Below are 12,369 nucleotides of genomic sequence, written 5' to 3'. Positions count from 1 at the left end.
TCCCTATCTATCCTAATGGAGAGACCAATTAATCAGCTTCATTGATGCAAATGGTAACTCATATTTTTCCATGATTCAGGAGACTGAAGTGAAATAGCAGGCAAAAACATAGGTTACAGTCTCTGTTCTTTGGACACTGATGGATTGTCTCACAGAAAAATATTAAAAAACTTCCTGAAGTTTGCCAATATCTGCTTCCCTGAAGGAAATGCTTTATTGTGATGGTTGAGGGCAGTATGCTCATGACAGTCCATCAATCTGATATAATCCATGAACATTCAGGACCTCATCTGATATTCCAAACATGTTTCAGCATGTGCTTTCTATTGGAGGCAAAACATTCTGAGATGCAGTTCTCCAAATATATTCTTACATAAGAGATGAGATTGTTTCCTAGACTGATACATTTGGTATCTTTATGTCTACCATATGTTTAGTAATGTTCTAAGCCTATCTTGAGAGGACTTTGTACAGTCATCTTGCTGTTGAAGATTAAAAAAAAAAAAAACTTAACTAGTCTTGACATATTTTGAGTATTGATCAAAGAGTTTTATAGCTCTTGCCTACATAGGTCAGCACATTGGTTTCTTCTTAGCAGAAATTTTTAAATCTGCAAGGGATTTATTGTTTTGAAAATCAGCCATTACTTCCCAATATCTCCTATTGTTCTGCCAGGGTATTCAGCCTAAGTGCTGCTCAGAAATTAGCAAGGGAACAACAGAATCCAGAAAGATCTGACATTGGGCATCTAATCATCACTAGGATAAAGTGTGCCCACCTAAGTAAAAAATATGAAGTATTTAAAACAGATCAAATGTCAGTTAGTCTGCAAACTACTTCTTGCTGAGATTATTCAGCCACAGGCTAAGGTTCAGTTTGTTCTGTTGCCTGCCTTTTTGTATAATTCAGTCAATGAAATTTAGACTTAGCAGCCCATTTTCAGAGCTGTGCCAAGTACTTGGCTGTGCCAGTGAACACCACTATTAATTAGGCCTACATCTCTGTCTTGTGATTTTAATGATAGAGTCATTAATGAATTAATAACAAGTAGTAAATAACCCAGAGGATATTGTACAGAGAATGAAAAGGTGATTACTACTGTCAGCCTGAAATTTGTCGCCTTGAAATTCCATTCCATTTGGAAAAGTTTTCCCTATATTAAACTTGCAAAATAATTTTGGTATCACCCCTATGAACACTGGTGATTTTTCCATGGATTTTTGTGCATAATGAGATCAGACATCTGGAGTAATCTCTGTTGTTGTTTGTCATGCATACTAATACAATTTTGATTTTAATAAACCAGAGTTTTTATTTTAATAAACCAGGGTATTTACATCACTTATCTAGAATCCAATAGAGGATTTAGCAATACAGCACAGTGCATAGGATGATCTTCACAATGTCACTGTTAATACCATTGCCTACTCAAATACAGCCTTTGACTGACACCTTATTTTTGCCTGTCACTGTGTAGCATCTCAGCTGCTGTGTTGGAGCTTGATGCTGTGTGTCCTCAGTTTTCATTACAACATTGTTTTTTTTACTGACAGCAGCATTAAGCTGTTAAAAGCTTAAACTTGACACTGGTGCAAGTTCAGTTGAAAAATATTTTCACTTACTACTGTATTTAAAAATGAATATGATATCATATGCCTAAAAAGTCATTTTGCCTAGAAAGCAATACACACCTTCTCTTTCCTCCTTAAGCATTTAATAGAAATGAATGAGCTTGGGTATTTTTCACTCAAAATACTTAGGAATGCATAAACTTTAACCTCAAGCACTTGGTGGAGATCATTGCTGAGATAGCCAATGTTTTTGTTTGCTTGTTCTGTAATCTTTTCTTAGGGTGAGAAGGGAACTGTAGGTGACCCTGGACCCAGAGGACCATACGGCTTGCCTGTAAGTTCCACGGAGTTTATTCACACTGCACTTTTCATCCCTTCCTGATTAAACTTCGTGTGCCTTATTGCTGATTTTCACCTAGCAGTAGAGCTAGTTGGAAAAGGCAAAGATAGATAATAAACCCTGACAGTGCAAGGTCAATGGTCTATATCACACTCTTAGGTTCCTAGCCAAGCATGTAACAAAACAGACCTGATGTGAACCAGCAAGAGAGAGGAAATGCAGAAAACAGGTGCTTCTGTTTCAGCCGCCTTTGGCCATCAGCTGCCTGGGGACCATGCCAGAGTGCCAGGAGCTCAGGATGAACTGTGGAAAGCTGTGAATTTCTTAATGTCATTAACCTGTTTGAATTTCCATACTGCAGGGCCCTTTCACCATCATATTTTTGGTTTGTTTGTCACTTCAGAGACCTGTTTTGTTTTCATTTCTGTGCCATCTACTCAGAAGCAATGTGAGAAGTTCATTGTTGCTCATTCGTAGGTGGAAATTATGTGCTTTAAATCAATAATTTTAATTATAATAATTATATCACCCATATCTAAAATATGAGGGACATCTTCCTTTGGGCTGACGAGTATATCCCCAGTAAAATCAGTTGACTTTCCCTGTTTACACTGCTAATGACTGGGTCAGGTGTGTACATATACACATGTCTGTTCTGTATTTTGATGCAAGGAAAGACATGTAAATGTGCTTGGCCAGGCACAACCACCCTTTCCAGGAGGCTTTCAATGTTTCCATACCCTCTCCAGTCTAATCTCTTTGATTAATTAATTTAAGCTGGAATACAGACCTGTGGTTTAATTGGATCCATTTAATTGGATCAGGAGTCACTAGCTAGAGATAGTTTTCAGGCTCCATGGAGTGTTAAATTAGCTCGCCATGCATTTTTTTCTGAGGGTCACTTTTGTGAGTTAAATTGAAAAAAAAAAACCAACCAATTTCTGTTTCCCATTCCTGCAAACAAAAAATAAAAAATTTACAGGCTTTTCTGTATTTTTAGCTTGCTCCTGGAATCTGCCTGCAAACAAAACTTTACAGTCAAGCAAAATTTTGCTGCCAGGTTATCAGTTCCTGGAAATGTTAAACACGGGCAGCAATGCCCTTGTCTGAGGGATGCTAATGCAGTTCCTGTGGTTCTTTGGCAGGGCAAAGACGGCGAGCCTGGCCTTGATGTAAGTAGTGTGTGTGACCAGGGCACTCTTGGGTCGGTAAGAGTCTGCCAAGAAATCCCTTATGGAGCACAATAGCTTTGCTGCCCTTCAGTGTGCATGCAGTGCCTGCAGAGAGTGTGCTGAATGCTGCCTTTGCTCTTGCTCTGTGGCAAGGAGGACAAAGATTGTGCAATGTGCAGTCCTTATCGACAGACACCACCAGATAGTGGTGCTTAGCAATTCAAGTCCTTTGCATGTCAATAGGCTGGAAAACTGCTTGCTGAGAAAATATTCAGATGACTCATTTTCAGACTAGCAAGCAGTCACTAGCACTTAGTTAACTAAATTTATTCTAATTAAAGAGAATAATTCCATAGCCTGTAAGGGCTATGTTTCAAAACATAGTCTCTTTCCTCGGCATGCTGAAAAGACTTACTGGAAGTTTTTTAATGTAGTCCTACACTGAAATCCCTAACTGGGAGGAGTATTTTTCAGGACACATATATGCTTTGTAGCAAGGATGATTGCCAGTTTGAGTGGTGTGATTTCTTTCTGTAGCTGCCAAAATGTTTCTGCCAATCTCGGTGACTAACTCATCTCACTTGCTCTTGTGTCCATGCATGTGTCCACACATAACACACATCTATGTACAGAGCATGTAGTAAAACTATCTTTTTAGGTTTTCCAAGAGTGTTTGAAAACTTAACCTGCATGTTAACAGAAGTCAACCTGTCTTTGTCCATTTTGTTTTCATAGGGTTTCCCTGGTCCTCGAGGAGAAAAGGGTGATATAGGAGAAAAGGGAGAAAAGGTGACCACAGTGTTACTAACTGTTGCTTGATTCCTCAGCTAATCATTTCTTCTGTCTTTATGCTATAAATTGTCCCATTAAAACTTATCTTTGTTTTACTGTGTGCCAAAAGGCAAGTCACAGATACATGCTAGAGGAAAATCATGAAAAACCACAAAAATGTATATACAGAACTAGAAATATCATGTCCCAAAGCGCAGCCCTTTTTTTGGGCTCATTTTCTCCAATCCATCCTACACTTGTTGAAAATCCTGAAATATTTAATGCAGACATTTAGCCATTGTGGTAGTAATTATATGCTGAAGAGCCCAGCTCTGTTGCTTGGCAGCATTTGCAGTATAGTGGTTGATGCTGTTGTACTGTGCCTGTACATGCTACCTGTCCCACACCAAGTGGATAAGACAGGAACTGTTTGAATTTTTTTTTTTTTTGGCAAGGTTTTATTTGTAATTAAGTACTTTGTGATACTTGTGGATTGAAATTAAATCATATACTCTTCCATTTGGGTAAACCAGCTAGACAGTGAAGTTAACTGAAAGAGCCTAACTTCATTTTCAGTGTCCAGACACAGTGACTTGGAAATCTGTTTAGTAAAAGCAATGCAGGACTTAATGTGTGTAGAGAAACCTCATGAGTGAATCTATTTCTATCCAACACAAAGCCCAGTTGCTAAAACTGCTGGATTAGCACTCACACCAAACCACCTAATGTAAAAGTCCATACATGCAGCAGATGATTTTTCTAGGTTAGACAAATGTTTTTGTCAAGCTAACATGTGCAGGCTTAAGCTAGGTCCATTCCTCATTATGGTGTCCTAAAAAAGAAGAAGGGTTAAAAACTCACCATGAGTGCTAGAGTTCATTTCTTGACACTGTTAGGCAGAACACTTCCCAAGAATGAATTGAGAAGGGTATTATGAAATATATACTTCCCTTTTGTGCCTTAGCTCTTTGCACTAAGTGGGAGTTAGAGCAAGTGCTAAATCAAATGAGCTTAACAGTGTGTTCTCATCCAGGGATACATTTGAAGAATTGTGTCCAGAAGATAAAAATAAGTTGTTATTGCACCTCTCTAATCCCCAGTGAGGTTGCTTGAATACTGCAGATGGTCTTTTGAGCCTCACAGTTCAAGAAAAATTTGAGAAATTGAAGAGTGAGAAGGTTACCAAGCTGGCAGGGGTGTGGGGCAAACACAATCAATAGAAGAGTTTGGAGGAGGTGGAGTGGCTTAGTCTGACAACGAGGAGGCCAAACTGCTTGGGAGGGGAAATACAAAGATGATGGAGCAAAATTCATCTAGTAAATGCAGGGGGAATGCAGGACCACAAGCTGCTCCTGAGAGGTTCAGAGTGATTGTTCATGAGGAGGACAGCAGAGCATTGGGTCAGTGCACATGGAGAGGAGGCTGAACCGCAGCCCAGGGAGCACTGCAGAACCTGCTCTGCTCTGACCTGACCTGGGCTCAGGAGTCATCCTGCTCACCATGGAAATCTTAGGCAACCTGCAGGACTCCCTTGCAACCAGACTTTCTGAGTCTGTGTTTTCATGCACAGCTAGAGATACAGACAAAATCCACCTCTCAGCATATTAGCTGAGATGTCTGTGGGAGAGACTTCATTGCACAGTTTTAACACATTTTTCCCATAAATTAGGGAATATTTGTATAATGCAAGCAAACTTGCCACACCAAAATTACTTTAGCTGCATCAATAGTTCCTTTTCCAGATCTAAAGCTGACTGTCAAAAGACACAAAGTAATGCAATTAGTCCAAGTTCTCATTGTAACAAATCTTCTGTGTTTTGGTGGTTTTCCTTCTGTAAATTACCATTTATCTATGACCAAATTGGTGTGAATAGCACCAATTTCAACAGATAAACCAGTTTGTAAAAATAGATAAAATCTGAGCATCCAGCTTATGATTTCTTGGTTTTTAAATATTTCTACTGTATTGGTTGTTGGACTGACATCACACAGATTGAGATTAGTGAGTTTCTAGTTGAGAAACTTAAATTGCACTGCAAAAACATATATCATTACTAACATTCTAAAGAGAACCAGTGGCGCTTACTTTTTGCGTAGACTTTCAGGGAAGAAATCTTAACTTCTTAAGTTTGAGATGGGGCCTAGACTGCTGATCTGTATCAGCCCATCAGCAGTTCTGCTACAGTGAAAGCAATTCAGTGTGTGCATTATAATGTCTTCTAAACTTAGCTGTGAAAATATTTTAAAATGTGTTCTAGCTGTAATTATTCATATAAAATTATTGTCCAGGAGCATTCATCACAAGAAAGGTTTGTACAATGCATTTTGTATTTTCAAGTTGTATGGATAGAAAAAGAAAAATCCTTTCAAAAAGGAATAAGATTTAACAAAAGTTAGAGATTGTGTTTTGGGGAAAGGGAGGGAAGGGGCCCCTGGTCCCAGATGCACAGTTGTGAGTGTTGTTATAAATTTTGACAGAGTATGATGTGTCTGAACAGAGGATGAAAAGGCATTATCCTTTTCCTCTACACTCTGCATTGATGAAAATCTGTGCATATGAGGATTGTAGATTGTTCCAACCATAATGGTTTTGCAGAAGTGCCACAATTTTGTATTTCTCTGGGCACCAAGGAAGTACAGAAAGGAATTATTTTTTAATCTTTGTCAGATGTAGATTCTCTGTATCTCCCATGGGTTTCTATAGTTTAGGATAAGGAATAAAGATTAAAGATTAAAAAGAAAGTACTCAGTCTGTGGAAAAAGTAGTGAAGTACCCAGGAAATTCAGACTTTCTACACAGGTGACTGCTGCATTGGTTTGAATAAGATCACAGATCTGCCTGCAAAACTGGAAGTTGAAAATAGTTATCTGCTGACTTGTAAAACAAGAAGTTAAAGAAATACAAGTCCTAAAGATTTAAAAAGGAGTCAGAAACCAAACTGTACAGTTCATTTTCAGAATCGTTTTTGGAGTATGCCCATGCTTTGTGCTCACATCTGCTCACTGCAAATATATTGGTGATACATTGAGCACAAATAGGATGAGATTTGACCCTAGGTTGTTGGGTTTCTCTGCTACGTTGTCATCTTTGTAGCTTTAAGATGGACACGTAGCCCATTTATGGTTCTTGTCTTGTGAGGGTTTTTTTACCTCACAGCCTTATCACTTGGTAAGGACGGGAAATGTATGGGTTGCTGTTTTTCCAAATATTATCCTATGACCTTTTGGCACACAGAAAAGATAGACAAGTAACTTTGCTTCTATTATGACATGAATGCAGTATGTTTTGTTCGTGGAACATTTTGTTTTATTTGAATGTGTCAGGTATGCTGTTATATTAAATGACTAATGTACTTTCCTTCCTTTTTAAAATAAGATTTATATAATTATTTTTACATGTAAAAATTATTTTTTTGTCTTGTTAATGGATTAAGTCTTTCTGTACTGGTGTGGAACAAGTTAAATGTCTATTTAATATGCTTCACCAAAATCCGTCTGTCTTTCCAAAGGGGCATTCCTTCCTTCTCCTTCTACCCTCATTCCTTGCAATTCCTCTGTCTTTTTTACCCTTTTCCTCACAGATTAAATCCTCCCAATCGCCACAACCTCACTTGCTGATTCTCCAATGTTATACTAATTTTCCTATTACTATTTTTCCCATTTCTTTGTGATATTCCTGATTTACTCATCCTTCCTATCCCATTTTTTACAATCCTAGTCCAATTTGTTAATTTTTTTAAGTGATCCCTTTTTGATTTTTGTGAAATTGAGAGCAACCTGAAACTCATTTACCATTGTGATCAACTGGTGTGAAATCAATTATAAAATGAACTCAAACCTCTTACACTGCTTGAAGGTGAGGTCATCTTTGCAGGTAGCTTTGTTGAGGAGAATCAACTGATTTCCATGAGAATTAAAGTACGGGAAGTTTCACATTTAAAAAAGAAAAGTCAGTGTGAAATCGAAGGACTGAATTTTGGTAAAACAAGTAGATAAAACATTGCCTGCAGAAGGGAGACTATTTGAATGTTGAAATGCTTAAATAAATTAATTATAATTTCTTTTTACTTTATGATACCAAGACAATATGAAGTAATTTAAAGTGTCACAGCACCTCTCCATCAAGCAGTTTGAGTGTTTTGATTCCTGTAACAGGGTTTGAAATGGTCATATTGCATTTGAAGTGACAGCAAAGCACCCTCAGTGATGTCAGTGGGTTTCTATGGACACAGCAGAGAACAGGATTTGTTCCAAACTCTTCCCAGAGTGCAGAAGGTCAGTTAGCAAAGGATGCTCCTGGCCAAGTTCACCCTTGATGTGACACCATGGAAGCTGATGGAATGGAGTCAGCCATCCCTGTGAAGCATCTGTGCCACAGGTCCTTTTTCAAAAGACTCTGCTGATGGATTCTGCTCTCCCAAAGTTACTTCAGATGAGTGACAAATCCTCTGGGGAAGCTGACAAGTTCAGCTTAGTGTGCCTGTGCCCTTCAGTGCTATCACTTATCAAAATAGGCCACCTCTTATTTTGGACTGTGGATTGGGGGGATTTGCAGATTTGCCTCTGTCTCAAGAAGTCAATGATTTCAAGCCCTGTTCTAGGTTTCAAAACATTCATAATACTGATATGAAATACCAACACAAACTAATAGAGACTGATTGCAGTTCTTGCTTGTGATCATATAATTTATTTTTCCACATAATGCACCATCCAAACCTGAACACAGTGGTAAGTGTCCTTTCAGCTCTCCATTGGCTTAAAAAGAAAAAACCCAAACTTTAAACCCAATCTTTCTTTATTTTTTTTTCAAAAGAATGAAACTTGTTTTATCCAAACCATTGTATCCACAGGGGGAAAAGGGAAAGAAAGGCAAAAAAGGGCCTAAAGGGGAGAAAGGAGAACAGGGTGCTCCTGGATTAGATGCACCTTGCCCATTGGTACGTCTCACTTGTGTTTTGGAAGATCAGTCATCCTGCTGTAAACTGATGGAATAAGAAATGAGGGGAGAGGAACAAGCACCAGCTACTGTGTAACCTGTCACCCTTTGTTAGCACAGCTTCATCTCGAGGTCTGGCAAATTCTGGAGCAGACTTTGTCAACCTCCTAATTTGGTTTAAAGCACCAGACTTAAGACCTTTGGGCTGCATTTTTGTGGTTTGATGGTGCCCTTTTTTTTTTTTCATTTTTTCTGCAAAATACATTGGAAAGGAACCAAATTTGGGGTGTGCCGGGGTCAGTGCCTCACAGGTTTAAATCATAAGCAGTCAGCTTGCTCCTCTTGCCTCTCTCTTGTTTTTTGTTCACTCCATTTAAGTCAATACTGAAGGCATTTCCTTGACAGTAACATTGCAAGTTAATCTTTACAAACAGGGATTCCGTGGAATTAAGGGGGAAAAAGGGGAGCCAGGCCAGCCTGGCCTGGATGGGCTGGATGCCCCTTGCCAATTGGTACAGTATTTCTCTTTCCTACCAACCCTGCATGCAATTCCTTTGTTTGTAGTCAGCCATTTTCAATGTAAAGTAATGTTTTCCTGAGCTGACTTTACATTACTCACGTAACACATGCATGTGCATGAACAAACCAGCTGCTTCAAGTGATCATAACCGCAATGACAGAACACACATCCTTGTTGGCACCTTAAGCCTAACTTTCAGCAATTTGTTCCCACATCACATGGTAATTTATCAGTTTGTGTCCTTCCTCCATTTCCTCTGAGAATCGTTGGTTTGTTACTTTCCTCGCAAAATACCCATTGCCTTACTCACCCTGAGTGGAAGTTGTAGAAACCCAGCACAACATTCACCTCTAATCCAGTCTGGTGACTTCTGTCTGCACTGGCTCAGTTCCACACCCTGGCCTGCCCCATAGCTGCTCTGCACCCTGGACTTCCTTTCAAATCCATGCCGTCTTAGGGGCATGTTTTCACAATTTGGCCAAAATGAGAGCCATGAACTGAAGGATGTAAATACTGTTTCTAAAAATCAAGGTTTCCAGTAAGCCAAGCTGGAGTTTGGCTTCCAGACCATGCACAAGTAATATTTGTGGTGTCTGGCCTGTTCAACATCTGGAAATAAAAAGCTTACCTGAAGTTTGTAAGAAGATAACGGTCTGCAGCCCAAACCCTCACTGTCTTCCTTATTTAATGTCTTCAATTTAATGGTCCTACCCCTGGAACTTACCTTCCTGGAATACACACAACACTCCCCACCCTATGCTAGCATGAATTCAAGTTCCCACCTCTACTAAAATGCTACTTCTTGACCCTCTCCCTTGTACCAATCTGGCAACAGTGATCTTTATTTAGTGGTAAAGTAAGTTGGAACTCTTTTCCATTTAAGAAAGGAAAGCCCAAATGAATAATGCATACACATTTCCTGAAAATACAAGGAGGATTTTATTTTTAATCGTTCACAGCAAAACTTGATCTGCATGTTCTGATATTGTTTGGTGGTTAAGCACGGTTCTCTAAGATGAATGTTAAATTAAGTAGATTTTATTTCAACTATAGCACTTCTAATTTGAAGCCAGTTGTTTTTTAATTGTAGATACATAGTCCATTAAGATTATTCCATAGTCCATGTTGTTTGCTTCCAATTAATGGTAACCATATCTCATATTTTGTTGGGGATAATCAAGCATGCTTTTGTAATTTAAAAATGTATCTCTGTCTCTGTATAATCATTTATATCTGAAGATTCACTAACAGTCTTGATGGATAAAAATATTCTGTTCATAGATAATTGCTAGAACAAGTTGCTTTGAAAGCAGCACTTTCTCTTGTTTAGGCAGCAAGTCATTCATATCAGACTACATTTATGTATACTCAAAAATCCTTATTAACCATGATTGCTGCTTCATTCAAAAACTAATATTGAAATTGAAAAGAAAAGATCCTACTCCCAGTCAAGTCTTGCTGTCTTATCACAGGGTGCCCTTTCTATGAGGGGCCCATAAAACACAATATTGTCCAGATTACAGTGATAGTATTTTTTTTCTTGTTGGTCTTGTATAAAATAGATTCTATTCTAAGTAACATCTAACCTGAGCTCTAGCAGCAATAAGAAACCGATGAAGATGTTCTAATGATTTAGAGAAAAACAGATCTTTATAGCAGAGAGGTGCAAATATGTATTTTCAGTGTAAGCCTTCTCTGCTTTGACTTTTCCTTCGTTTTGAGAATAAGAGAGGAAATAACTTAACTACTTTTTAGATAGAAAGTCAAAGCTGCTTCACCTGTTCTAACACATGTTGGTGGAATATCTATCCTATCAAACTTACCTATGCTTTCTTTCTTTTGTTTTTTTTTTAAATTACTCCCCTTGAAACAGGGTCCCGATGGATTACCAATGCCTGGCTGTTGGCAAAAGGTAGGATGGGCAAGTTTTTTTCTTTTCAAGAGCAATATGTCCTTAGCACACAGAACTGCCAGCCACAGTCTTACTGAACAATGTCAAGATACACTTTAGAACCTCCTAGACAGACATACCCAGCAATGCAAGACCAGAGCTCTCCATGACAGTAGCTCATGTGATATATTGTAATTTATGTAGAGTAATTGAGTGAGGCAGTTGTGTAGAAACAGTTGGCATTAGCTTTCAGGAAAGTCCAAGACTTTTCTTTTTCACATGATGACTCACACATCCTTTGGTTTCTGCAGATGATTAGTACTTCCTATTTATTGTAAAGGCTCATGGATGTGGCATTTTTGTCAAAATATTTCTGCTGATCTATTATTATATTGATTTTCTGGGATACTGAGAAGGATGGTGTATCCCGACCTTTTCTTTGCCTTACTTTTCTGTTCTTCAATATATCCTCCTGGTGTTTGTGTTTTATGGCAATATTAACTAGTAACATTATTTTAGTAAAGAATTCAAACTAGATATTGCTTGATTTAAAACCATAGCATTCAGAATAATATAGGTGGAGGGAGGGCATATAATATATCAGAAAACATGAAGCACAAGTGAAATCCTGGGTGTATTTATCTATGAAGAATAGTTGGTGCTGAGGAAATAACTATCCATATTTGCAACTCTGACTTATCTATGTATTTGTAATAGATGTCTGAAATGCCTTACTAATTTGATTAATATGTATCTCTTTTTGTCTCTGCAGTGATGAATCTAACCTTACAAGCATGAAGTTGTGTATATAGTGCTACACATTTTTTATTTATAGTTGAGAACTGAAAATTTGATTTACAAGTCTGAGATATGTTTACATGTAGCTGCTTCTAATTGTTTGCAATAGTCCATACATACATCTTTTTTTCACCTACATCTGCAGTTAGATGATACAATAACTGCAGCATAAACCTGCAAAGATTGTCTCTCTAATGAGAGAGAGAGATCTCAAAACAATGATCAATAAGAGAAACTAATATTTCTCTAAATTCTTGTATTTTGGCTTGTGGATATGCATGGACAATGAGTGCCATGAACTAGTTTACAAGAAATTGTGACCAAATAAGAGCAAAATGCTATGAAATGTACTGTACCAGCTGCTGTTGGA

At 38.1% G+C, this 12,369-nt stretch overlaps 1 protein-coding gene across 1 annotated transcript in view; it reads left to right on the top strand.

Annotated features, from left to right (window-relative positions):
* Positions 1-12,369, top strand: part of COL25A1 (collagen type XXV alpha 1 chain) — a 298,336-nt gene that overhangs the window by 280,553 nt on the left and 5,414 nt on the right. Inside the window, exons 34-38 of the mRNA XM_085058375.1 lie at positions 1,852-1,905; positions 3,057-3,083; positions 3,819-3,872; positions 9,225-9,302; positions 11,184-11,222. Coding sequence (XP_084914501.1) covers positions 1,852-1,905; positions 3,057-3,083; positions 3,819-3,872; positions 9,225-9,302; positions 11,184-11,222 — 252 coding nt within the window. The remainder of the gene's footprint in view (positions 1-1,851; positions 1,906-3,056; positions 3,084-3,818; positions 3,873-9,224; positions 9,303-11,183; positions 11,223-12,369) is intronic.

This window comes from Lichenostomus cassidix, chromosome 4 (assembly GCF_008360975.1).
Source record: "Lichenostomus cassidix isolate B80296 chromosome 4, HeHo_3.0, whole genome shotgun sequence".
Taxonomy (NCBI): domain Eukaryota; kingdom Metazoa; phylum Chordata; class Aves; order Passeriformes; family Meliphagidae; genus Lichenostomus; species Lichenostomus cassidix.
Note: the sequence above shows the minus strand (reverse complement) of the source record. Positions and strands in the feature narration are given on the sequence as shown.